Raw genomic sequence first — 26,512 nt, forward strand, 5'->3', positions numbered from 1 at the left:
GATGAGAGGTACCTGGGTCCTTCTTCTCCCGCTTCGCCCTACTGATGAGGACGAGCCTATGTCGGATTATTCCCTTTTCCATCCAGACGAGGAAGTCTTTAGTTCAATGTTATCCTACCTCTTCTATTGTTTGTCCTATTACTGTAAATACACCCGGAGTGGCTTAATTGTACCCGATCGCTGTGTCGTTCTCTAGCTTGGGTGCGTATTTCCCCCCGGCCAGTTCTAGTGGTTGCCACAAGACATAAAAGCCATTATATAGTGTATCTGACAAGTCCATGCAAAAATAGATCCAGTCCTTTTTTTTTAAGAACTAAAGCCGGGTACACACATAAAGATAATCTGGCCGATTTCGGGCCGATTTTCCCCCTTCCGACCAAAGACAGCAAACGCCCGATTATCGGATGGCTCTACAGATTATCCTACAAGATTATCCTGTGGTGTGAGGTGTGTTAAGAGTCCATTTCTCCCGACAATCTGCTCGGAAAATGGTCGGGGCCGACAATCGTAAATGTTAAAGGTGTTCAATATTAACGAGCAAAAATCCTTATGTGTGGGGGCAACTCCCGACTCCCGACAACTCCCGACTAGGGTTGCCAGATGGGCTCTGTTTTTTTGTGTGAAATTAGCGCTTTTAGACTGTGGTTAGGGTGGAAAATGTCAATCCCATCTGGCAACCCTGCTTGCGAGTCCGATTGTGACGTGGATGGAATGTAGCCAATCAAGAAGCGAGCTGACTTCTTCTTTTCGTTCTTCTGCACTTTATTTGCCCTGTCACACATGGCTGCCTCGTACAGGTCAGTCAGGGTACTATGTTAGATCACGTTTGATCACGCGAGATTTCTGGCTTGGGGAACGAGACTCTAGACTGTCGTAACGATAATCTTTATGTATGTGGGGTGCTGAAATGGGAATATCGGCGCACACCACACACAATACGATCAAGGCTGTTCAATCCAAGATTTTTTATCTTCATGTGTGGGGTCTGTCTCAGATAAAAAATCTGTTCAGATTTTGAAAATCCTTATGTGTGTACCGGGCTTAAGGAGTGTTGTGGAGTGTTGGTCATTGTGCCTCACTCATGAGCGCCATGTCCTGCACATTGAAACCTCATACTGTTACATGAGGTTAGTGTAACAGAACTATTCATTGATGTTACTAGTACAGTGAACAGTTATGTCATTTTTTCAGTGCATTTCAGAAATAGCAAGAGAGACATTCAACTACAAGTAAATATTACAACTAAAACAAAACATATATTTACAAAACAACAGGGACTTGAGTCAGATGAACATGACTACTGTACACTTTATATACTGTAGTCTTATGCTAGAGTAATCAAATGGAATGAGCCATGTGGTGTCCTCCAATCAAGTATCATCTGCTATGTTTTAGCCCCTCTTTTCCTGAGAAAACACACTACACAGCTGTGATCATACGATATCATAGCATGTTTCCTAATATCTTTACAAAAGTACATACAAAAAACGTCATTACAGTTACACAATGACTGTACAATTGATTGGATTTCTACAGCACTTTTCTATACACCCATGACGCTTTACATACATGTATGTGGGAGAGCTCTTACTACCAATGAGTAGCACACACTTGGGTGACGCTACAGCAGCCATTTTGCACCAGGAAGCTCACCACATCAGTGGAACAATGCCCCAATAATTAAAAAAAAAAAGTAACCAACTACAAAGCTGAGAGAGGATTGGGTACTGTCACTAACAGTCACTAATGTCACCAGATGGAGATTCAGACACACACTACCCTTATAGTAGGTTTACTGTAATCGTTAACATATGCTCTATCTGTCTTACTGCAGGTGATTTAAAAGGCATCTAATTTTATAAACACATTAATCTTTAAAGATCATAAAAACATGTCTTTAAATGAAATATGAATAACATGTATCACCAGTCGCTTTTTAAATAATATATTAGTTACTACTAACATACAAATATTAAAGAAAAGCTTCAACTACAGGTTCTACAATCAACACTGTGCGCCATTGCAAGCCTGAAAGTGCATGTCAAATAGTGCCCTTTTCATTTCAATGACACCTATCAAAAAACACAACTCCATTTCAAATGAACAGGCCATCCTGAGAAAGCCACCTACCTACTGTTTCAATGACACACTTCAACTAACACACCTGGATTATCTACTGCATTCTAACATTCAGAGATTCCACTGAATTGGACAACTTGTCATTTAACTGAGATGTTTCATATCATGTCCAGATAGAATAAAGACAACGTGTTCCCAGACACTTCTGCCCAGAAGGTCTGGTGGACCAATGTGTCAAATTTGACCTTTGATTACCCAATAGAAAGACCGAAAACACTACCCCCCCCCCCCCCAGCAGCTGAAATCAAACAATGACAAATAATTTACTCACTAAATTCACTCCCACTAAGGCAATATTTCAGTTGTTCTTATTCCAGGCTTATATGCACAATAGTCTGGAGTTGAAGATAACACACAGAAAACCTGAAAACCCCCATGCTACATTCCCACTAGGGGAGGGGAGGGGTGGAAGTGGAAGTGTGTGTGTGTGCGTGTGTGTGTGTGTGTGTGTGGGTGTGTGTGTGTGTGTGTCAGAGTAGCACCGCCACCTCAAAATAAAAAGAATCATCATCTTCTGGTCTGGAGGTATGGCTTCTGGTTCTGATTACAGCTTAGTGGCACTTAATTAAGTTTGATAGAGTGAAGTGACATCAATGGCTTATTTTTCCTCTTTTCCTCTGAAAGTGGACTTACTTGGTATACATCTTGGCTGTGTTTGAGATTGCATACTACCGTAGCATTGTGTAGTAAAGCAAGAATGGCTGACTGACCAGAACACTTGAAAGACCAGGGTTTCATACCGCATTCACACAAAAAAACAACCTGGGACATGAAGTACATACTCATGCAGTATGCAAGTCGTTAGTATGTAGTATGCATGTAGTAATGTAGAACCCAATTCCAAACTGTCAGTGATTGTATTGACGGTAGGCAGGTCTGGATGAACTCTATACTGAGAATACTGAACTCTAGTACTCAGGTTCCCACTGACTGTGTCCGAGCTCTAGTACTCTTTCCACACCATCACACCAACCCGGGTTCACAGGTTACATTCAAGTTTTTAACATCACCATTTCACATTGCACTTTCTAGAATGGCTCGACTCTCTTAAAAAACAGAGCTGGCCCAGTAACATATGGCGCCAGCCACAATTAGCTCTATGTGAAGAGAAATCTGGTTAACGCCATGAGCACATTGACCGAGGTGTGAGGTGTGAGGTCGAGGCGCGGTGGAAGCCTGTTGTTTTTGGGTGCAAGATGGCACCACAAGTAGGATATCCTACTTGTGTGTTGAAATGCCATACGGTGCCCTGGTGGAAGTTCATCTAGACTTGTTAATGTTAGCATTTAATGTCAATGTCAATGTCAGCATTTATTCAGACCCCGCTTTGGGCTTTTAGATGTAGCCAGTCAACCGTTTGAATGAGAACGTGCAGCACACTCCCCAAACCACCTGGACTGAAGAGAGGATGTGTGGGGCACATCTCCAAGTCTTTCCCCAAGGAAGAGAGGATGTTTTGCAATCATTAGAACTACTGTGTTTCAGCAAGTATCACAAATTTACCTCACTTAGATAGATAATGAGATTATACAGTGAGGCCTTTTGAGCCAAAAAAGTCATTGTTTTAACGAAAAACTGAATAATAAAATCGATAGTTAAAACTTAAAATTAAGTGACTCATTTTCCGATGTTCCTGTGATTTCTGGCTTTAGCCCGACTCTGGTTTTAGCCCGAGTGTTGTCCGCTGTCTTCCTGAATTCTTTCGCAACCTTGTAGGCTTTTCACAAAAACGTTCAAAGACGAAATCCCTTACTAGGAATTTCCAGGTTTGATGTAACCCTGGCATCGGCTGTCTGAGATTGTGGGACGCCTGCCCGGAGTGGACCAAACATGTGCCACTTTTTTTTCTCTCCAGACAGAGAAGCTCCCAGCCTGTCATCAGTGACCGTCAGTTCCACACACACAGGATGAAGCCAGCCACTAGCGGGACCAGGTTGACCAGGAGACGCCACAGAGTCACAGCCAGGCTGGAGGAGCTGGAGCAAGGGTCTGGAACACAAACACAACCAGCATTTTTGCATTACACTGTATGTGTGTCTGTGCCTGAGTATGATTTGATCAGATTTTGATTTGATGAGTTCATTTAAAAGGTGCATCATGACTCGCCACTTTTGTCAGTAAACAGCTGAGGGAAGAAGGGACTGGAGAAACCACCCTCAATGTCATAGACAGAGATATGGATGCAGGACTGACCATCCATGACATAAACATGATCATTTTAATCATGTTTTGAAGGTATACAGTGTTTGTTTACAAACTTTTACAAATGTTTATTATTTTTGTATTTATTTATCTTTTTGTTTTATGTTCTTGTTTGTTTTGTTTTTACAAATAATGGAATAAACAAGTTTCTATTTGGGGTTCTGATGGGCAGGTGACAGTTGAACTAAGCTCATGAGGCATTTATAAGTTATATTCTTAAAAAATCAATGGCTACAGCATATATATATATATATACAGTATATCATTAAGTAAAAGCCACCTTTCATAGTGCCCATCCCCATAGAGTCTTATAAGACACTGTCAACATATTCTGCACAATTAGTAAGTAAGTAAGTAAAGTTTATTTATAAAGCACCTATCACAGACCAGCGGTCACAAAGTGCTTTACATAGGCTATAAATACATAATTAAAGAGCAAAAGTAATAGCAGGTTAAAAGAAATAGGTAAACAAGTGAAAATAAAAACAACACACATAGCTTAATTAGTGAGCTTAGACGTGCATCTGAATCTACAGGACTGGAAGACGAGCAGGAGAAAACTGACCAATAGGAAACGTCCTGGTGGTGTTGAGGGGCGGGAGCTGGTGTGGGAGGGGGCAGGTGCTGCAGAAGTCGTGGCAGGCGGGGCAGATGAGCACGCCGTTGTAGACCCAGTCGCTGATGCGCACGCTGACGCTGAGGAGCTGGCCCGCACGCACACACCTGAACGCCTGGCCCTGCACCAACACTGTCAGGCCCTGGCTGGAGCAGGACAGCTGGAACACGCACACGCACACGCACGCGCACGCACACGCACAGGCACAGGCACACAGAGACACAGAGGCACACACACACAGAGAGACACAGAGGCACAGAGGCACACACACACAGACACACAGAGGTACAGACAGAGACACAGAGGCACAGAGACACAGACTCACAGACACACAGACATACAGACACACAGACAGAGACACAGAGACGCAGACACACAGACACAGAGGCACAGAGGCACAGACACAATCAGAGTACTTTTGTTTGGTTGGTGAATTCTTTAGGTACACACAATACATAGCCTTGATATCAGTATTGGCCAGTAATCTAAAAACACGACATTGTTATAAGAATCTATTTCATAGCTGGTATTCAGATGGACAGATTTTTGACATATTTTTGATAGGTGGGTGGTAGGGGGTGTTCTTGTATTCATTTGTGTGTAAAAAAATAAATAATATTTTTTTAAAGCAGAAACACACACAGCCCACACTTCCATATGGAGGAAGTATAAAAGTGATGCTGAAAAGGGGTTGTGGCGCCCCCTGGTGGCTTACCTTGTAACAACCGCTGCCCCAGTCAGGGTAGGTCATCCTCCTGGTGCACTGCTCCATGACGAAGGCAGACTTCTGGTAGAGACACACAGAGTCCGGGCCGTACTGCTCCACGCCGTAGTTCCTCGACGACTCTGGAGAAGGAGAGTCAGGTGAGTCAACAGCTGCAGGGGACGTGGCCTCAGCCTGAGGTCACCAGCAGGTCATGGACCAGCCGCCCTCAGAGATCAGAATCAGAATTGCTTTTATTACATCAATGTAATACAAGGAGTAAACAAGTGAAGATATTATCAAAGCGTACGCGCCTGTCGATCACCCGTCGCATCGCGTACGCTTTGATAATATCTTCACTCCATGATCATCTAGTCTGGTCTGGCGCCTGCACCATCTGTTGTTCTTCCTGCACACAGTAAAAATATCCAGGATCTAGCAGCGTCCTCGGGCTCGCGCAAACAAACCCATCAAATGTTTTACTTGCTCCGGGCAAGCGTTACTGTCGAACCCTGCGAGGCTTTTTTAAAAATTGTGGATATACTAATCCAGCGTTTCCCAAACTGTGGGGCACGCCCCCCCTAGTGGGGCGCGGGGGTACTGCAGGGGGGGCGCAGAAAAAAAAAAATAAAAAAAAATTGAAAAATAACTGTGGGAATACTGCTGCCTTTTGCAACATCGTACCTGTGTGAGATAGGCTTTTCTGCTGTTGCTGCTATCAAAAGCAAATACAGGTCTAAGTTGAACATTGAGAATGAACTGAGAGTGGCAGTCTCAAAACAACAACCCCGCTTTGAGAAGATTTGCAAGTAGTGTTGTTCCGATACCGATACTAGTATCGGCATGGCCACCGATACGCACAAAAATGCTGGTATCGGTATCGGCGAGTACTTGACAAAAACGTAAGTTTTTTTTTTTTTTTTTTTTTACTTAAGTTTTACAAAAACTTTACGAGTTTTACAAAGGTTTTGAGCAGTGCCAGACTAAGTGTTAGCAATAATTTTACATCGAGGTGAGTATGCGGCTCAAAAAACATGTTTTTTTGTTTTGTTTTTTTCAAACGCCGTGGTATCGGATCGGTACTCGGTATCGGCAAGTACTGCACGGTCAGGTATCGGTATCGGTATCGGGATCAAAAAATGGTATCGGAACAACACTATTTGCAAGGCAAAGCAAGCACACACAAGTCATTGATCGTAATTGTGATAGGAATGTGTAGAGTAAGAATAGTGATGCAGTAGAAATTAGTTAATGTTGATATGTTGAATATTTCAGTGGCACAGGATCATTTGCCAAGCACTTATGTTCCTTTTCAACCCATAATAAAATATAAAACTATAGTTGGATATATGTGTCTTGTTATTATTAGAAGAGAAAATGTAATGTTTGTACAACTTTATACAATTAATTATATCAATCTAGGTGGGGACCGGGTTAGGGGGGGCTCGAAAATATTTCCAATTACCCAAGGGGGGCCTGATTGAAAAAGTTTGGGAACCGCTGTACTAATCCAACGTATGTGGAATAGCCCCCAGGATAGAGACAACAATGGCTGTAGGCCCATATACAATAGCGTCAAAGCGTCAGAGCGTCAATAATAGAAACAGGTGATCCATGACCTCAGATGGTTTGTTGACACAGATTTTAAGTATGTTACTTCTACATATGAGCGGCATAGGGGCGGCTGTGGCGCAGGAGGTAGAACCGCCGTCTAATGATCGCAAGGTTGGCAGATCGGCGGTTCGAGCCCTGGCTGGCCACATGTCGAGGTGTCCTTGGGCAAGACACAGAACACCAAATTGATCCCAGTGAGCGGGCCTTGCATGGTAGCTTGCCACCATTGGTGTGTGAATGTGTGTGTGTGAATGGGTGAATGAGAGGCCGTTGTAAAGCGCTTTGGATAAAGGCTCTACATAAGTGCAGTTAAATAATAAAGTCTATTTACATACAATAGTAGAGAGAGTCTCACCAGGCTGGTTCTCCTGGACCCTGCAGTAGGAGTTGCGTTGGTACTCTCCGCTCAGGTGCCAGCTGAACTCCTGGCTGAAGGGGCAGAAGTCAGCGATCTCCACAGCGCCCCCGTAGGAGGACAAGTCCTCTGCAGCCACGTCAGGGATATGGTCAAAGTACTGCACGACAGGAGGTCAAGAAAAGACAACAAGAAAACAAGAAAACACACAAAAAACTAAAAACATTATACTCAATCACGATTCATTTTTGTGAAAGTAAAAATAAGTCATTGTAATATCAAGAGCTTGCTGATGGAAACCCACTAATAATAGGCGTAGAATATTGTATTGACGTATAATTTTAGACATCATTTCTAACTGTGATATGGTCTAATGTTGACCATCAGCTGCCTATGTTCAGAAAAACCTTCCTTTTTAACCCATGGACAGCCTTGTCAAAATGTTAGATGATGACTTTCATATGCTGACATTCAGAAAACATTCAACCAATGCGTCACTGTGGGGCAATGCTGGATGGTGACCAACATAATGACAACCCTATTACAACCTCCACATAGTAACAACCAGCATTTTAGCAGCAACCAATCAAAACCTCATCACAACATTGGAACAATGACAAAATAAAATGAATATATATATACTAGCTTATCCTTTAGAAAATGTAAGGATACTGGGTGGTAGAATGCACATATCTAGGAAAAGTCATGAAAGGAGGGTCCTGAAATTTGATTGAGTGCAAAGATGTAAAAATGTTTTTACTCACAGGGTCAAATGACCCCTCATGGTTGTTCTAGTGTTAAGTCCTGTTACGGTGGTCTGTGTTGTCTCTACCTGGAAGTCCAGTGGGAGGTCTGTGTTACCTGGAAGTCCAGTGGGAGGTCTGTGTTACCTGGTAGTCCAGTGGGAGGTCTGTGTTACCTGGTAGTCCAGCGGGAGGTCTGTGTTACCTGGTAGTCCAGTGGGAGGTCTGTGTTACCTGGAAGTCCAGCGGGAGGTCTGTGTTACCTGGTAGTCCAGCGGGAGGTCCTCTGGGTACTTCTGCAGGTTGCACACCGCCACGGCCAGCTGGTCCTGCCGGCAGGTGAGGTGGAGTGGGGTGGCCCGCACTGTGTCACAGTAGGGGGTCACCGGACGTCGACTGAAACCCAGAGCAGAAAGGATCAGACGGAGATAATAATAATAATAATAATAATAATAATAATAATAACTTTGATTTGTATAGCGCTTTTCCTGCAAATGTTGCAGCTCAAAGTGCTCCAATCATTATATAATCATCATTTAATTATTTAGTCATTTAAAGGCAATATTAAAAAGATGGGTCTTGACTTGAACATATTTGCTGAGGCTGCATCCCTAACTGGCAGTGCATTCCACAATTTGGGTGCATAAAATGAGAATGCAGCCTCACCAAATCTCTTCTTTTGTACATGTGGTACACAGAGAAAACCAACGTCAGAAGACCTGAGAGCTCTATTGGGCTGATATGCTAGCAAAAGGTCTTTCAGATATTCTGGTGCTGTGCCAGTGAGAGCTTTATAAACAAGCAGAAGGATCAGAAGGATGCGGGGATCAGGGCTCATCCACGTGCCTCGATTCAGTCTTCCCATTGAACATGGCTGGTTCTTCAGGCAACTATAAACCCATGAATATGAAATCAGACATTTGACTGATTAGACTCAGAGACAACGTGTTTTTTACCCTCGGATGCTTTAATTCATGGATCTTGAGCAGACATGGAACAGTTTGCTGGTAACACAACACTTCGTTTTAAAAGTAAAACCCTAACAATCGGGTTCGTCTGCACACCAAAAGAAGTAATATGTAACATGTTTTGATATGTTCTATTATCTCTATGGACGGCTGTTATGTCTCTGTGGCCACTTGCCTCTGGCGTTGGCTGTCCATCCAGAATTTGCAGCTCTTCATGACGAAGTCACAGCCGAAGCCCCGGCCCCAGTCCAGCCTCTCTGCCATGCTGTAGTTAGCCCTGTACCAGCTAGACCAACACAGGGACATACTGTAGTTAGCCCTGTACCAGCTAGACCAACACAGGGACATTCTGTAGTTAGCCCTGTACCAGCTAGACCAACACAGGGACAGGCAGAAACACAACAGAGGTTAGGTTTGAAACAGGCAGACAAACACCAGAGCTAGGGTTAGGTTAGGAATAGGGCAAATTGTGTAGTGTATGTCTGTCAACCTGAATATTGACATGCTATACGACACCAACATTATTTGTTAAAAGAACACAGATTTTTCTACCTCAAAATGATTAATGATTAATAACATACATCTATCACTTGTGTTTACTAACATATATCTTTATATAGTTATGTATAGTTACGTATCTTAGCTTAGACAAGCCTCCGTGGCTGGCTGGGAGCAGCTACTATGGTCACACTATGGTCATTGTAGGATTCCATCATTCCGACTTATAACTTCCTGGTCTGATAAAAGGCTATTTTCTCGCAACTGGTGGACCAAGTCGGCACGGTAATTTCTCAGTTGTTTTACAGATTATCCCGATTATCAGATTGTAAGCATTAAATTAGTGTACAAAATCGCCCTGAACCAAAACACACAAATACACTGGTTTCAGACTGTGCTCCATCACGCTAGCTAGCTAGCTGGCTAACAACAGAGGACATTGCGCTAGCTAGATAGCTGCTCTGCTAAAACTCTTGTTTGTTATATTGAGTGGTCTCTTCGACATTCAAGCTTTTGTAATATTAAAAAAACCAACAACTTTTTTCTCAATTTGTGCGACTTCACAGTTGCACACTTGGAACACCTTTAACCAGCCACTGTCACATTTCATTATATTTCCTGGCTATTTAGACAACAAAGACCACTTATAACTAGCTGAACTAGCTGTTCCTTTAACAAAAACAATAGTCATCATCATCAAGTACAAGTTTGTTTACTATAGACAAACATCAATCACACAACTCTCCTACTCAAACAGAGAGAGCCAGGTGATCTAATAGTCAAAGCTGGGTTTACAACATAAACAGGTTGTTAGGGTTAGGTTTGTGTCATATCAAGCCTACCCTGTGTCCTCCATGATGGCCAAGGTAATCCTAGAAAACACCCGGTTCTGAGTGTGGGATCCAGTCATCGCTTCATTCTGGAAACGACAAAAACAGCAGTAGAATGGAGAAGTCTTGGCTTCCAGCATTGCATGCATACTTTCTCCAAGGTCACAGGGTTCAAGGCCTCGCTGGTTCTTCAGGCTAGACCTTAACTGTCCCTCCTGAAACCTCTCCGTCCCCTCTATGCCCCTGTAGAGTTGCTCTACTGGGCGGCAGTGGCGCAGGAGGTAGAGCCGGCGTCTAATGGTCGCAAGGTCGGCAGACCAGCTGTTCAAACCCCGGCTGGCCACATGTCGGGGTGTCCTTGGGCAAGACACTGAACACCAAATTGCTCAATGAGCAGGCCGGCGCCTTGCATGGTAGCTTGCCGCCATTGGCGTGTGAATGTGTGTGTGAACGGAGGAATGAGAGGCCGTTGTAAAGCGCTTTGGGAATAAGGCACTAGATAAGTCAGTCCATTTACTGTATTTTAAAATAAATAAAATAAAAGCCCATAATTCTTCCTTCTTCTAGCATTTTGACTGCCAATGGCCTCTGGCCCAGGCATAGATAACTTTTTCTTGCGATGACTGATGGATAGATGATTCACTTACTTAGACAAATGTATTTGTTTTAAGTCGATTTGGATAAAGGCATCTGCTAAATGCAAAGATGTAATGTAATATAAAGATGTCATGTAATATAAAGATGTCATGTAATATAAAGATGTAATCTAATATAAAGATGTCATGTAATATAAAGATGTCATGTAATATAAATGCTTCTGTGCTGTTATCGGTCCCTCTTTGCTTTCCCACTGTCTCAATTAAAATTAGTTTTTTTTTTTTTTTTTTTAAAGGCGTGGGACTGAACGCAGCTTTACATATAAATTCCCTTGTTAACAGTGACGATTGTTCATATAGCACCGCTAAAATCCACACTGACGGCATGTAGTCGTTCTTTTAAGGACTACCGGTAGTTCAAAAAGAAAAACTAGTAAAAATGCATTTGAACAGAGCCACCTGGTTTTAGTATTTGCACTGCTAATTGTATCCTGTCTTATTTGACTCCCACAACTTGTCACTTGTCCAATTGTTTCACTTATGTGTTGTACTATTGTCACTTTATTTATCTTGCCTTGCCTTATTGTCGTGTGCTGCAATGTCAAGAACTGAAGCCTAAGAATTTTCCTCTCTTTCACTTGTGTATTGTGACAATAAGGCCCCGTCACCCCTAGCCCTTCGTTTTCACCCCTATGGCTCGATTTGCGCGTTCACGTTTAGGGGTAGGGCTGTCCCAATTCATATTTCATCGAGGGCTAGGGGTAAGGGGGAGGGCTAACTATTACTTCGTTTCGAGCGATTTCAGGACCAGACTAGCTTTGAAGCCGTACCCCTTGATTCCAGGATGCATTGCGAATCATCTACAGAAATCTTATGTCGCTCTATTCAATGCGGAAATGTCATTTTAATTCTCTGTAATTACTTATTAATAAAGATTTGAAAAATTATGATAACCATCTTATTGTCTTAGTTTAATGTCATTACAATGCATTATAGACCTTTTATTTATAACACGCATAACCCAAAAATCGCTTTTATGTCGGTGCTGTGTCTAACGTTACAGTAACGCAACGCTGCATGACAGTCGAGCATTTCAGAGATGTACAATCATAAATCAATTATTACCTGTGGCGTTTGACAGCGGATGATGGTACACATATGTAAAGTTATCTATCAAACGTTCGGCTGACTTGTACATGATGCGCATTTTGACCTATTTCCACCCGCAATCTAATCCGAGCAGTTGTTATTATGTAATATTATTAATGGGTTGTATCATTCATTTCAATGCATTATAGACCTTTTCTTTATAACAAGCACAACAACAACAACAAAACGTTATCATGCCGATGTGCTGTGTGCTGTGTGTCTAACGTTACAAGCTGATTTGTGCATGACAGCCGCGCATTGATATTTCCATGTCTAATGGCATATGACACGCGAAGTGTAAAGGATGATGATCTATCACCGTTCGACTCTACTGAGAAATGTTTCCGCTTATTTGTCATCTCTCCTTCATGGGCAAATGTGGCCGCGTCCCCAAGAGATCCTCTTTCTACGTTTTTTACCACCACTATGATGGATTGATTTTTGGATTCTAGACGACAAATTGTTCTGAGAAAGGCGCTTGGTAACGTGATTTTTGCTTTATGCTACGCTTTATGAACGCTTTATGACTACTGATGGACTCGTGTGTATGTGGTGGCTGAGGATTGAGTCACGGGTATCTTTGGAGGAACATCGTGCGCTGACAGATCTGGTTAATACTCTGTGTTTTGGTTGGAGTCATTCATTGTCATTATTGCGATGTCCACAAAAAAGACATCGCTGACGGAAGAGACTAAAAAAGGAACGTTTAAACACTACAGTGTGTTGATAACAAACGAAAAAAAGATCCTTATAGCACACGCAACAGAAATAAACACAGCTGAAGAAGGCATTGCGAGATCGCGTCACCCGTACCGGTCTATTTAAACCACTGTTGTTGACGTCATGAAGGGCTGTCCCAATTCATAGGGGTAGATTTTGCTTGTGGCTCTGTTCGAAGGCCTTGGCTTCGAATCGAGTCACACTCCAAAACGAGCCATAGGGGTAGAAAAGGGAATTGGGATTGGCCCTAAGACTTGAAGCTTGGTCTCACCTCTAGCAGCCTTTTCTCCCAGTGGTTCAGCTCAGTGCCGACGCCACCCTGGTTCTCCAGCTCCATGCCTTCTAAGATGGGGCACCCAAAATGGCTCCTCGCCTCCTCCTGCAAAAAAACACCTCAGGGCATCAGGCCAGAAACACTTCACACACAGACATGAATACACACCAACCGCACCATCGTCACCAGCCGTTCCTTATCGGCCGACTGCAGCACAGGCCAGTCTCTACACAGTGACATATCAGGTCAGATCATTTTCCCTGGAGTGGGTCTTTAATCCTCCATGTCTGACCATGGGGCTGAGTGGAAGTGCTGCCTTACCACCACACGTGGCGTCACCAGGACATGGACTTCATGACGGACCATGGCTCCACCACGGATGTCCCATAGTCGAGTGACTCTCCGTATGACTGCATCACTCCACTGGTATAACCCCAGACTAGGACAGAAACACAAACATGCATCACTCCACTGGTATAACCCCAGACTACGACAGAAACACAAACATGCAACACTTCACTCCAAAAGGCACAACCAGAAAGTTGAGGATGTCTTTTTCTTTTTTTTTTTTACAATATGTTTATTGATTTTCAGTTTGCAAATTACATCAAATTGTGCATTGAATAACAATATAAAACATGGCAAATATTTTTCACCTTATTCACCCTCTCTAACAATTGAATACAGACATAAACAGAATTTGCATAGTCTAACTTAACAGAAAATAAATAATGTATTCTTAACTAAACTAAATTAACTTAATTTAAATAAGTAGATAAAAAATATATATATATATATATATATACATAATATACAAATAGATAGTAATAATAATGGTGTGTTTTTCAGATGGATGTACAGGATCTACCCTCCTCCCTCAGAGCATGTTCCTGCTGAAGCAGGTTACCAACATTAACATTATGTCTTAAGAAATATAGAAAGGGTCTCCAGATATCATGAAAAACGTTCTGTTGACGCCTAACAATATAAGTTGTCTTTTCCATTTACATGTTTGATGCCATTTCTTTAACCCACATTCCAATTATTGGCCCATCAACATTTTTCCAATTAAGAGCGATAACATGTTTAGCTTGTAATATGCACATGTCTATGAATCTAAACTCTTTGCTTTGTAATTGTGTGTTGGTGGGATATAAAGCCAGAATAAAAAGCTTCCATCGGTCATTTCATTGATAAAATGTTATCCATCATATTAATGATATCTTGCCAAAATTATTTCACTTTCACACATTTCCATATACAGTGGTACAGTGTCCCTCTTTCATTGCACTTAAGGTATGTTACTTACATGTATCAGGTATGTTATCATTAAACATATGTAATTTAACAGGAGTTACATATGTACGCATCAGCCATTTATACTAAAGATATTTCCTCCTCGATGTCTTCCTCCCATAATCTCAGTCTGGATTCTGATGATTCACCAGACCCAGACACAAACAAGTCATACAGAGTTGAGATTAAACCTTTATCACAACAATGTCTTGTGATTGCTACCTCTAATGGGGAAATGACAGGTATAACCAATGAATGGTTTTGAGACAAGGATATAAAACTCCTAAATTGAAGGTATTTGAAGAAATTATTCTTTGGAATGTCATATTTGGTTGACATAAGTACTTCCTCTTTACTGTACATGTCTTGCACTTTCCTTAACCCTTTTTCGGCCCATATTCTAAATCCTGCATAGTTTTTCCCTGGTTTAAAATTCACATTACCTCAAAGGGCTGAAGCGTGACCAGGAAGAGTTTATATTCAAATGTTTACAGGTGTCAAACCACACATTAATCATAATTCAATACAGTAGGGTTGTCTGTATTTTTCCTCAAGTATTTACGATCTGCTGAATACAAATACAAGTGCAATGGTAAGCTTGGTGTGACGGAACAGGCTTCCAAATTCATCCAAGCAGGGTGGTTTTCAGATGAAAAATAAAACATAATGGACCAGTTGAGCTGCCCAGTAATACCACTGGATGTTTGGACATTTAAGGCCTCCTCTGTCATATGGGAAATGTAATAAAGATAGGCGCAATCTGGGACGTTTATTTTGCCAAATGAAGTTGGTAAACAATTTCTTAATTCTAGTAAATAAAGACGAGGGAGGGGGTAGGGGGATGTTCTGGAACAAATAAATAAACTTAGGGAGTATATTCATTTTTTTGAATATTTATCCTGCCAATCATTGAAATGGGTAACAATGTCCAACGCTCTACTGATGAGATGGTATCTTTCATAATTGGGTCATCATTTATCTGAGCAATCTTATTCACCTCAGGGACAGTTTTTATACCGAGATATGTGAAATTGTCCATTGAGTTAAAAATAGAAGCATAAACTTTTTTTTTTTACCTTCTCGAATTCCATATATGTCCATCCTCACCGCTATAGCAAATGGTTCTATCGCAAGGATAAAGAGTGATGGTGACAAAGGGCTTCCTTGCAGGCATCCTCTAGAGATATTCAAAGGTTTGGAAATCACACTATTTGTCAAGACTTCCGCAATAAGTCCAGTGCAAAGCATCCCAACCCATTTACAAAATGTTTCTCCAAAGCCAAAGCGGGTGAGCACTTCAAATAAATATGCCCATTCGACACGGTCAAAGGCTTTCTCTGCATCACGTGAGAGTAAAGCTGTGTCTGACGCCCCTCTCTGGCTGTATAAGATATTGAGCACTTGTCTAACATTATGGAATCCCTGTCTGCCCTGGATGAATCCACTTTGATCCTCTCCCACCAGTCGAGGAAGTAGGCCCTCCAATCTTCTTGCAAAAACGTTACAAAATCACCTTTGTGTCCGAGTTCTGGAGACTGATTGGGCGCATACTTTCACATTTTGTGTTTGTTTTCCTGGTTTTGGAAGTAATGTGATTAGGGCACCTCTCATAGATGTGGGGAGAAGATCTTTCTCAAAGGACTCCTGAAACATCTCCAAAAGGGGTGAAATTAATCTGGACTGAAACCTCTTGTAAATATCTATAGGGATGCCATCCGGTCCCTGCATACAGTCAACCGCTTCTGCAATTTCTAATTGTGTCAATTTCCCATCTAATGCTCTACTTTCCTCTTCAGAGATTTTAGGAATATTAAGGTTGTTAAGGTTGATTTTTTCCTTTGAACTAGTAAAGCCAATTATTTGACCCCTAATAAAGACCTTGAATACCTCCCATCTTATGCTGCCAGATGTTTGTGAAGTGTTACATTCAAAATACAAGTCAATTTGTTTGTCTGAAAAATCTATGAAGGTATAAGACATCCTGATTGAAAATGCCATGTTGGGGGGTCACTCACAAGTTTAGAATCTTTATAAGTCAAGGATACAGCTGCATGATCAGATTTTCAGTATTTCTCACACGAGGTCGAGGTGTCACTTAAAGGATCCAACGTGCAATTAAAGTCACCAGCTAAATAATCAGAAATACATTATCATTTAGGATCACAATTTAGGATCATCTTCATTGGGGCCATACACATTTATCAGATGTAACTTTCCAGCAGTGGTGGTCCGTCAGGGCCAGCAAGGCCTTCTCTGCTGGCCTAAACATCATCAGAATATACATTTAATTTGTATATATTTTTTCTACAAATATGTATTAAATTATTCCCGTAGTCTATTCTCTTCATTTCATAGCTTTCCTCTTGGTTGCGCTGCTTCCAGACATTTGGAGGGCTGGCCTTTAGCTTTTATCCAATCAATTTCAGCCATAATGTGTTGCCAGGGTACCAAGAAATCTGCCCGCCTGCAGATTCAACAGTGGCGCGAGTACAGATTGTAATTTAAAGTGAGCGAGAAAAGAGCTGTGGCGTACCGTGGTCAGATCTCGAGTTGGCGAGCAAATCCAAGCAAATCCGACGAAGGGGCCTTCTGGATGGCGGAGCACCTGATCAGCACCTGCACGTCTTTTGATTGGATACAAACTATTGGGAGGCGGAGCTAACACACTGAACTTGATCTCGCTAATTTGTGTAGATGGAAGCTGTTGTTCTACAAGCCATTGAAGTCTTCTTGAGGAAAGAAAGGAGGATGGATTTTGTGTTCAAATAATCAGTTGTTTTGGTGAGTACAAAGCATTTAATGTTTTCTGCAAGAGATGTAGATATACGGAGCGACCCTGGGGTTCGTAGATAGAGTGTGTGGTGTGGTGCGGTGCACTGGCTCAGCTGTGTGAGTAAGTGGGGCTTCAATGCGATCTTTTAACCACTTCCCGGGCTGCTACCATGGAAAACGACACACCCCCGTGACCGTATGAACACGAGGAAGATAACCGGCCTTAAATGGAACCTCGATACGGTTCTCCTATCGAGATCGACAGACCGCAAAGTTCGGGAAATAACTGACGCTTTCGTTTTCATGCAATGAATTGAATACACCCAGACTAGGTGCCGCTATAATAACAATGGCAACGCCCGGTTATACTGCGTTTCTGTCTAAATGTATAGTTTCTAGAGCCATGGCGTGTCATAATGATGGTATTAAGAGGTGGAATAATTCAGGTAGGACATCACTGAAGGCCTAGGTGTGAAATGCACCGCCCGCCACTGCTTTCCAGATAATAAAGTACCCTGGATCATATTATATCTAACAGCTTGGTCCCTAATTATATTCTGGATCTGTAGTGGAACAGAGTTATGGAGTAGGATCACCCCCTCTAGCATGCATAGTATAGGGAGCTGACAACACCCAACCTTGCCATCTTCTTCTTATTTTACAGCTATCCCCACTCAGTAGATGGGTTTCAGTAGATGTTTTTTTCATTTCTTTCATTTTTTTTAAAATGTCTAACCCTAATAATAATAATAATAATAATAATAATAATACATTAGACGTATATAGCTCTTTTCAAGACACTCAAAGACGCTTTACAAACTGAAAAGATTGAGTAGTAAAATAAAAGAAACAAATAAATAAATAAAATAAAGTATAGGGGTCCAATTCATTTTTAGATTACTAAATCTAAGTGTCTTTGTAGGACAATCTACTCTGTATACTGCAAGTGTATCTAGATTTCAGGCGGAGAAGCAGCGAAAACAAGCAATGCCAGCGTCCTCTCTCGACTGGCTTTTCTTTTTTTTCTTTTTTATTATATACATACCTCTCATTGAATGCTGGTAATCCACTTGCAAATCGAGGTGTCAGCGGTTTACCATGATCATTGTGATAGAACGCAAACAGCCCTGCTGAAAAGCCCTGTAGGGCAGACATGCAAAACTATGAAGCCACGTTCCACATTCAATAAATAACAAGTGGAAGCATATTTAACACATTTACTACTTCATTCATGATGGTTCTTTGAACTCAGCCTTAGCCCAAAACATAAAGTACATGTAATAAGGGATTAATCTGTTCAGTGTTTCACTTGGATTGAAATGTACCCACCAGAGCATGTATGATCTCATGTTTGACTGTGGAGAGCATACCCTCAAACTCCTGAGGCTGGGGAGAGATCATATAAGGACACAGGTTGGCATATCCAGCGATGGGCCTAAGGAGGCACAGACAGGGGACATTAGATGACACACTAATCACCACAGAGATTTTATTAAAAAAAATTAATTAAAAAAACGTTCTTCACATACTAGGCCTAGCTGTAAAGGCCAATGCACACGGCGTGCGATTTTGTCGCACGACAACATTCGATTCTCAATTCACACCACCGAAGTCGGACCAGGCAGGCTGATTACTATAGGCTCTACCAATATTGCTTGCCTTGCTTCCACAATTTCTACAACATACAACTGGGCATATTGTACCTACATGCTCGATTGTTATTATTATGTAATATAGGTGTCTTGTAATCCCATATGAGATGGGCCGTGTTGTTGACTTCGGTGGTGTGAATTGAGAATCCAATGTTGTCGTGCGACAATATCGCATCGCACGCCGTGTGCATTATCTCATTCAAAACAATGGAATCAAATTCGGCGGTGCGACAAAATCGCACGCTGTGTGCATTGGCCTTAAGTTTAAGTTCACAGTATACAAAACATTGTGGATGTCCAAGGCTAAACGATTAGCCAGCTAACCGACTGTAATACATTTTCGCTCGTGACCGATGCCATGCTGCCACTGACCCAGCAGTAAGCTGGTTCCAATGTTAAGTCCAATGTCACGTATATGAGTCTTTCGTAGCATTTAATTTTTTTTTTTTTAAATAATCCTTTCTGAGAAACATTAATTGATTAATTGTGCACACCCATGTTTAATCGCACAGGTTAGGTGTGGGTCATAACTTGATACTGTGGAACTTTTTGGAACGAATAACCAGTCATTGTTGAGGACCTTATTTCTATCCCTTGTAGAAATAAAATGTCTGGAGCTAAGACGAATACATACATACTCTTTCAGAAAAAGAATCATCTTTTGTTCTACAGGTCCTATTTCTATCTAGATGTTCTAGAATGTTTCATCTTCTATCTGAACACACAGGAGATGTGTATAAAGAGGGGCCTTACCTGTCCAGCTCTACCTCTAGCTGACAGTAGGCAGCTTACCTGTCCAGCTCTACCTCTAGCTGACAGTAGGCAGCTTACCTGTCCAGCTCTACCTCTAGCTGACAGTAGGCAGCTTACCTGTCCAGCTCTACCTCTAGCTGACAGTAGGCAGCTTACCTGTCCAGCTCTACCTCTAGCTGACAGTAGGCAGCTTACCTGTCCAGCTCTACCTCTAGCTGACAGTAGGCAGCTTACCTGTCCAGCTCTACCTCTAGCTGACAGTAGGCAGCTTACCTGTCCAGCTCTACCTCTAGCTGACAGTAGGCAGCTTACCTATCCAGCTCTGCCTCTAGCTGACAGTAGGCAGCTTACCTATCCAGCTCTACCTCTAGCTGACAGTAGGCAGCTTACCTGTCCAGCTCTACCTCTAGCTGACAGTAGGCAGCTTACCTATCCAGCTCTACCTCTAGCTGACAGTAGGCAGCTTACCTGTCCAGCTCTACCTCTAGCTGACAGTAGGCAGCTTACCTGTCCAGCTCTACCTCTAGCTGACAGTAGGCAGCTTACCTGTCCAGCTCTACCTCTAGCTGACAGTAGGCAGCTTACCTATCCAGCTCTACCTCTAGCTGACAGTAGGCAGCTTACCTGTCCAGCTCTACCTCTAGCTGACAGTAGGCAGCTTACCTATCCAGCTCTACCTCTAGCTGACAGTAGGCAGCTTACCTATCCAGCTCTACCTCTAGCTGACAGTAGGCAGCTTACCTATCCAGCTCTACCTCTAGCTGACAGTAGGCAGCTTACCTATCCAGCTCTACCTCTAGCTGACAGTAGGCAGCTTACCTGTCCAGCTCTACCTCTAGCTGACAGTAGGCAGCTTACCTATCCAGCTCTACCTCTAGCTGACAGTAGGCAGCTTACCTATCCAGCTCTACCTCTAGCTGACAGTAGGCAGCTTACCTATCCAGCTCTACCTCTAGCTGACAGTAGGCAGCTTACCTATCCAGCTCTACCTCTAGCTGACAGTAGGCAGCTTACCTATCCAGCTCTACCTCTAGCTGACAGTAGGCAGCTTACCTATCCAGCTCTACCTCTAGCTGACAGTAGGCAGCTTACCCATCCAGCTCTACCTCTAGCTGACAGTAGGCAGCTTACCTGTCCAGCTCTACCTCTAGCTGACAGTAGGCAGCTTACCTATCCAGCTCTACCTCTAGCTGACAGTAGGCAGCTTACCTATCCAGCTCTACCTCTAGCTGACAGTAGGCAGCGTACCTATCCAGCTCTACCTCTAGCTGACAGTAGGCAGCTTACCTGTCCAGCTCTACCTCTAGCTGACAGTAGGCAGCTTACCTATCCAGCTCTACCTCTAGCTGACAGTAGGCAGCTTACCTGTCCAGCTCTACCTCTAGCTGACAGTAGGCAGCTTACCTATCCAGCTCTACCTCTAGCTGACAGTAGGCAGCTTACCTGTCCAGCTCTACCTCTAGCTGACAGTAGGCAGCTTACCTATCCAGCTCTACCTCTAGCTGACAGTAGGCAGCTTACCTGTCCAGCTCTACCTCTAGCTGACAGTAGGCAGCTTACCTGTCCAGCTCTACCTCTAGCTGACAGTAGGCAGCTTACCTGTCCAGCTCTACCTCTAGCTGACAGTAGGCAGCTTACCTATCCAGCTCTACCTCTAGCTGACAGTAGGCAGCTTACCTGTCCAGCTGTGCCTCTAGCTGACAGTAGGCAGCGTATGCTACGATGTTCTCCTGGCCACAGCGCTCGGTGGTGACCCCGCTCACGTAAAGGACAAAGTCGGAGCCCTCCACTCCTGCCCCGTCTGGAGGTCCGGCAGGGCCACAGGACTTCCCTGTCTCGCTGCACACTTTGCATTGCTGGAAATGATGAGCACAACACCATCAACAACCCCGTTATCAGGGTAGAACATTTTGGGGTATAACAGGGTATAACATGGTCTACCAGCCAAGGTGTGAAAATTCTTTGTACCAGCGAATTTCTTTTTAAAATAGTTTTTTAAACCAATATTAAGGCAAAGACCACAAAGAAATACATTAGCGTGACTTCTGACGCTTTGAAAATTACTGCCTGCACAGAACGAACCTCCTGTAGTAAGCCTTAACAACATCAACCCTGTAATCCAAATGACACCATCTAGGTACTAGCATCTCCGCCACGGCAGTTAGCCTACTGGTTAGCATCTAGAGCAGGTGGTTCACATGCAGAAGGTTGTGAGTTCTAAATATATAACCCCTCCTCTGCTAAACATATGGCATTGGCATGCCAACACAACACAATAAATGCAGCAACAGATATTATCATATTATTTGTAGATTTTCAAAATTCGATCCTATTTGCTTGGCGTCAGGTCATGGGAGAACGTATACAATCCAATGTTATGGGACGGTTGTTGGATTAGAATGACAATGGAGAAATGAGGAGACACCTAGTGTCTACTGATCGCAAAAAAGATTTGTTGAGATGCATGGAGGCCGATTGGTAATAGTGGTAATTGGATATTGTGAATTGTCTATATGAAGTTGGATAGATGGACGTTTATCTGTTTGCAACGACATTGTGTTTGGATTCAGTGTGTAGAGGACCTAGGTCCAGGACAGCAGCAGGCTCCAGAACCAGTGTTGAGCCTGGACAATGGCTTGACCACATGCTACAAGCAACAATTGGCTTCATTGAATTTCCCCCAAGTCTTCTGCCAATGGTATCAGCACTACTGATTACAGCACTACATGATTACTAACATCATACTCCATAGGCTTCTGAACATACTGTACATAGGACGAGTAATATTACCACAGGGTATATTACCATACTTCTAGAATGCATTTAAAATGGCTTGCAACACTTGCTGCTACTGTTAGATGACTGACCTGTAGATGATGCTCGGGGACAATGATCGGTCCACATTTAGTGACATTAGCACATGCCCCCTGGCAGTAGCGGTGAGGGTCATCTTTCTTCCGAAGGTATTGATTGGTCGCACATTGTCTGAGGAGGAACACAATATGTCAACAGCTTCCTGGTCCATGACTTATCGCAATAAGACACCTTTTGTTCGTGGCATCACTGAGATTAGTATGAACTTTTTGTTATCCAATATGAGAAACATGTAGGTCTAACTTACAGACATGTAGTAATTACGTTTACTGACAGACTAGTATGGCGGGGGCTTCAAAAACATACAAGTATGAAGTCACTATTTGATTTGATGCATGGAAACCGGGTGTGAGGTTTGAAACAGAATACTCTGCAACCTAACAACTCAACAACTCTCGCTTGATTGGCCACACTACTAGTCTGTTGATTCCGTTAATTACAGATTGAGCCAATCGTTTCTCTATGGGAGTCGATACAAAATAGCACTATAGGTTATCGTCTGTTTAGTCAATCAGAAACAAGGAAGCTGTCTTGCAACCTCTTGTTTAAACCCCACGTCCAGGGATCAAATCAGACAGTGACTTCATATACATATATACACCTTTGACCGTTTCCTGGCTGCAGACTCGTGTGTCGAGCTAAGGGATGACAGAATAAGACTTACCTGCTCAGTACAACGGGGCCCACTCTTTGGCGCACCTGAAACGCCTTCTGAAGATAATCAATTGCTTGTGGAAATAGTTTATCCTACATAAGACAAAGAACAGAACTGAAAAATAGCTCACGATGCTTGTTACTGTACCAAAAGTGACATTGCCATCTAATTGTCATGCAACTACAGAATGAATGAGAGGCATAGCCCATCTCTGCCTTCATCTCTGAGCAAACATACCTTCACAAGTCTTCTTTTCTCTGGAACTAACCTGAGGACGAACATGTGTTTTTACAGTGCCAGTTTTGAAACTCATACACTGGCTTCAGATAGCCTAGTTTATGGAAAATAGACAGACAAGACAGGCCTAGTATTAAACATTAACAACAGTATTAAGTTACAGTAAAATCAACTTACTTGTCAACACTTGAATCATAGATAATCTTTATCTTCAATTGTTGATCAGAACTTCTCTTTGCTAGCCTTTCAGACTTCAAATATACTTTATGGATAACCTACAAAGTAGAGAAAAAGATAGAGAAAGGTAATATAGCCTAATCAATCAATCACCTAAGCTCTATACGTTAAGTGATACATTAACTGTCATGAGTGTAATTAAACATTTAACTCATTATTGGGTATACGACTTCAAATCATAGAACATCCACTCGTCAAGGTGAGAATACAATGGGTTGCATTGAATGACATCTGAATGAACAGGATCAACTAGCTGGCCAGTCTGTCATGACAGCGAGAGGAAGCTGTAACTTTGGTAGACTCACACCGTGGATATGAAGCAGCATGTGAAACGCTGAACTTACACACACAGGTGACAGAGACAGAGACAGACAGAGACACACACAGGTGACAGAGACAGAGACAGACAGAGACACACACAGGTGACAGAGACAGAGACAGACAGAGACACACACAGGTGACAGAGACAGAGACACACACAGGTGACAGAGACAGAGACACACACAGGTGACAGAGACAGAGACACACACAGGTGACAGAGACAGAGACACACACAGGTGACAGAGACACACACAGGTGACAGAGACACACACAGGTGACAGAGACAGAGACACACACAGGTGACAGAGACACACACAGGTGACAGAGACACACACAGGTGACAGAGACAGAGACACACACAGGTGACAGAGACACACACAGGTGACAGAAACACACACAGGTGACAGAGACAGAGACACACACAGGTGACAGAGACACACACAGGTGACAGAGACAGAGACACACACAGGTGACAGAGACACACACAGGTGACAGAGTATATGAAGCATCATGTGAAATGCTGAACTCACCTCTGACGGAGTAGGAACCTGATGCTGACATGCATGATGGCCATGGACAACCAGAAACAGAAGGGACAGTGTGCAGACACTAAGGCTCAGTGACCCGGGCAGCTTCCTAAAGCCTCTGAGCCCCGGCGCCATCATGTGTCAGGCGACACCAGCGACACCAGGCGTGACTCGACGCTCGTTTCATTCATAGCTATGCGACCAGTTGACGGGACGAGAGACACATCTTGACAACCTCTATTCATATTATGTCAAATTCTTGAAAATCTAACATGACACCGACGGAGACCACCGGCCACCAACTAGTATGTTTCGAGCTAAGATGTGATGTGAGATGTGTCGTGAGGATAACAGTCCAGCTCCGCCCACCTGGTACCTCGGATGGATATGAGAGGATTTCTTCAAAATAAAAGGCGCCTACGTTAAAACATGTTTAAGCATTTACAAATAGAACATATGGATACAGGAACCACAAATTATGTTTGACTTATCTCTGGAAATGTCTTCGAAGTGGCCACGTCGTATTTTACTTATTTCATGGAAAAATATGCATTGTGATCCCGTTAGTTTCCAGTGATATCTTATCTGGGGCTTTTACATTGAAGTCGCGAAAACGAAAAAACGGAAGTCTTAAAGTTGGATCTGCCACTAAGCCCCGCCCATCAACTTCCTGTTTATGTGAAGAGAGCGGAAGTCTCAGAGGTACTCACGCCGAGCTCCGGTAGTTGACGTCACGCAACCCGGAAATCCGAGTAATATACTTAATATACCATTTCGGCAGAGTAGAAAGCGGGAGAGCATCCAGTCTTCCAACATTAGTATTCATTCATTTTGAAGCTACTTTTCGCCGATTTCACTGCATAGTGGACATATTCTCTTAGTATTAGAAGCTAGTGTTATCCAGTCTGTATACAGTAATAACGTCAGTATTAGAAGCTAGTGTTATCCAGTCTGTATACAGTAATGCTCTGCTCTTACAAATGCCTGTGAGTCTGTTGTACCCTTCCAGTGAACACCTTAACTGTCCCAACAGGTGTGACATGCTACCGAGGATGAATAAAGCTGATGCCTGTGACATATTCCATGTTTTTTGCTGTCCCTGAACACATCAAGTACAGTGTGATGAATAGATTTTCCCAGCCAGCAAGATGGTACTCGGAGTCAAATGCTCTGAATGCAGACAACTTAATACTGTGTGGGGTGATCTGTTAAAGCAATGTTAATGTAAGGGGGGGGGGGATTAGTACAACAATACCACATTCCAAAAAGTGAATGATTGATTGATTGATTGATCCTGATTCCTGCCCCTAAACTGTATGTCTGTTACCAATGATGTTTGTAAAATAAAAATAAAACCTGCACATTTGTATGTAGCTTACTAGGGTGTGTATTTTAACTTCACGCATTTTGTAACTTTCAGGCACTGACATTTTGATACTGCATATAGCATATAAGTATGCTATTTATCCAGTACGGAGCCCCCCTGGGTTCACATGGTAGAAAAAAAATATTTGATGTGTGAATCCGTTCCCTCGGTTTAGTAATTCGTTCCCTTGGTTTAGTAATCCGTTAGGGTTAGGGTTAGGCCCTAGGAGCCAGAACGATCGCAAGGATTACCCTAACCCTAACGAATTACGGTACTAAACCGAGGGAACGAATTACTAAACCGAGGGAACAGATTACTAAACCGAGGGAACAGATTTACTAAATGGAGGGAACGGATTCACACATCAAATATTTTTTTTCTACCATGTGACCCCAGGGGGGCTCCGTAATATACG

General features: G+C 42.7%; 1 protein-coding gene across 1 annotated transcript; it reads right to left on the reverse strand.

The window, feature by feature from the left end:
• Positions 1–4,027: 4,027 nt before the first annotated feature.
• LOC308161409 (leishmanolysin-like peptidase) lies at positions 4,028–24,869 on the reverse strand (the record flags this gene model as incomplete). Its single annotated transcript, XM_080535425.1, has 17 exons — positions 4,028–4,128; positions 4,907–5,117; positions 5,673–5,803; positions 7,630–7,789; positions 8,636–8,768; positions 9,516–9,626; positions 10,681–10,757; positions 13,405–13,512; positions 13,729–13,846; positions 18,521–18,615; positions 18,805–18,910; positions 21,558–21,736; positions 22,748–22,865; positions 23,419–23,501; positions 23,647–23,677; positions 23,824–23,921; positions 24,735–24,869. The coding sequence occupies 17 exons, from the start codon at positions 24,867–24,869 to the stop codon at positions 4,028–4,030; spliced, it is 1,995 nt and encodes a 664-aa protein (XP_080391551.1).
• Between the last annotated feature and the right edge of the window lie 1,643 nt (positions 24,870–26,512).

This window comes from Nansenia antarctica, assembly GCF_963989245.1.
Source record: "Nansenia antarctica genome assembly, chromosome: 7".
Lineage (NCBI taxonomy): Eukaryota > Metazoa > Chordata > Actinopteri > Argentiniformes > Microstomatidae > Nansenia > Nansenia antarctica.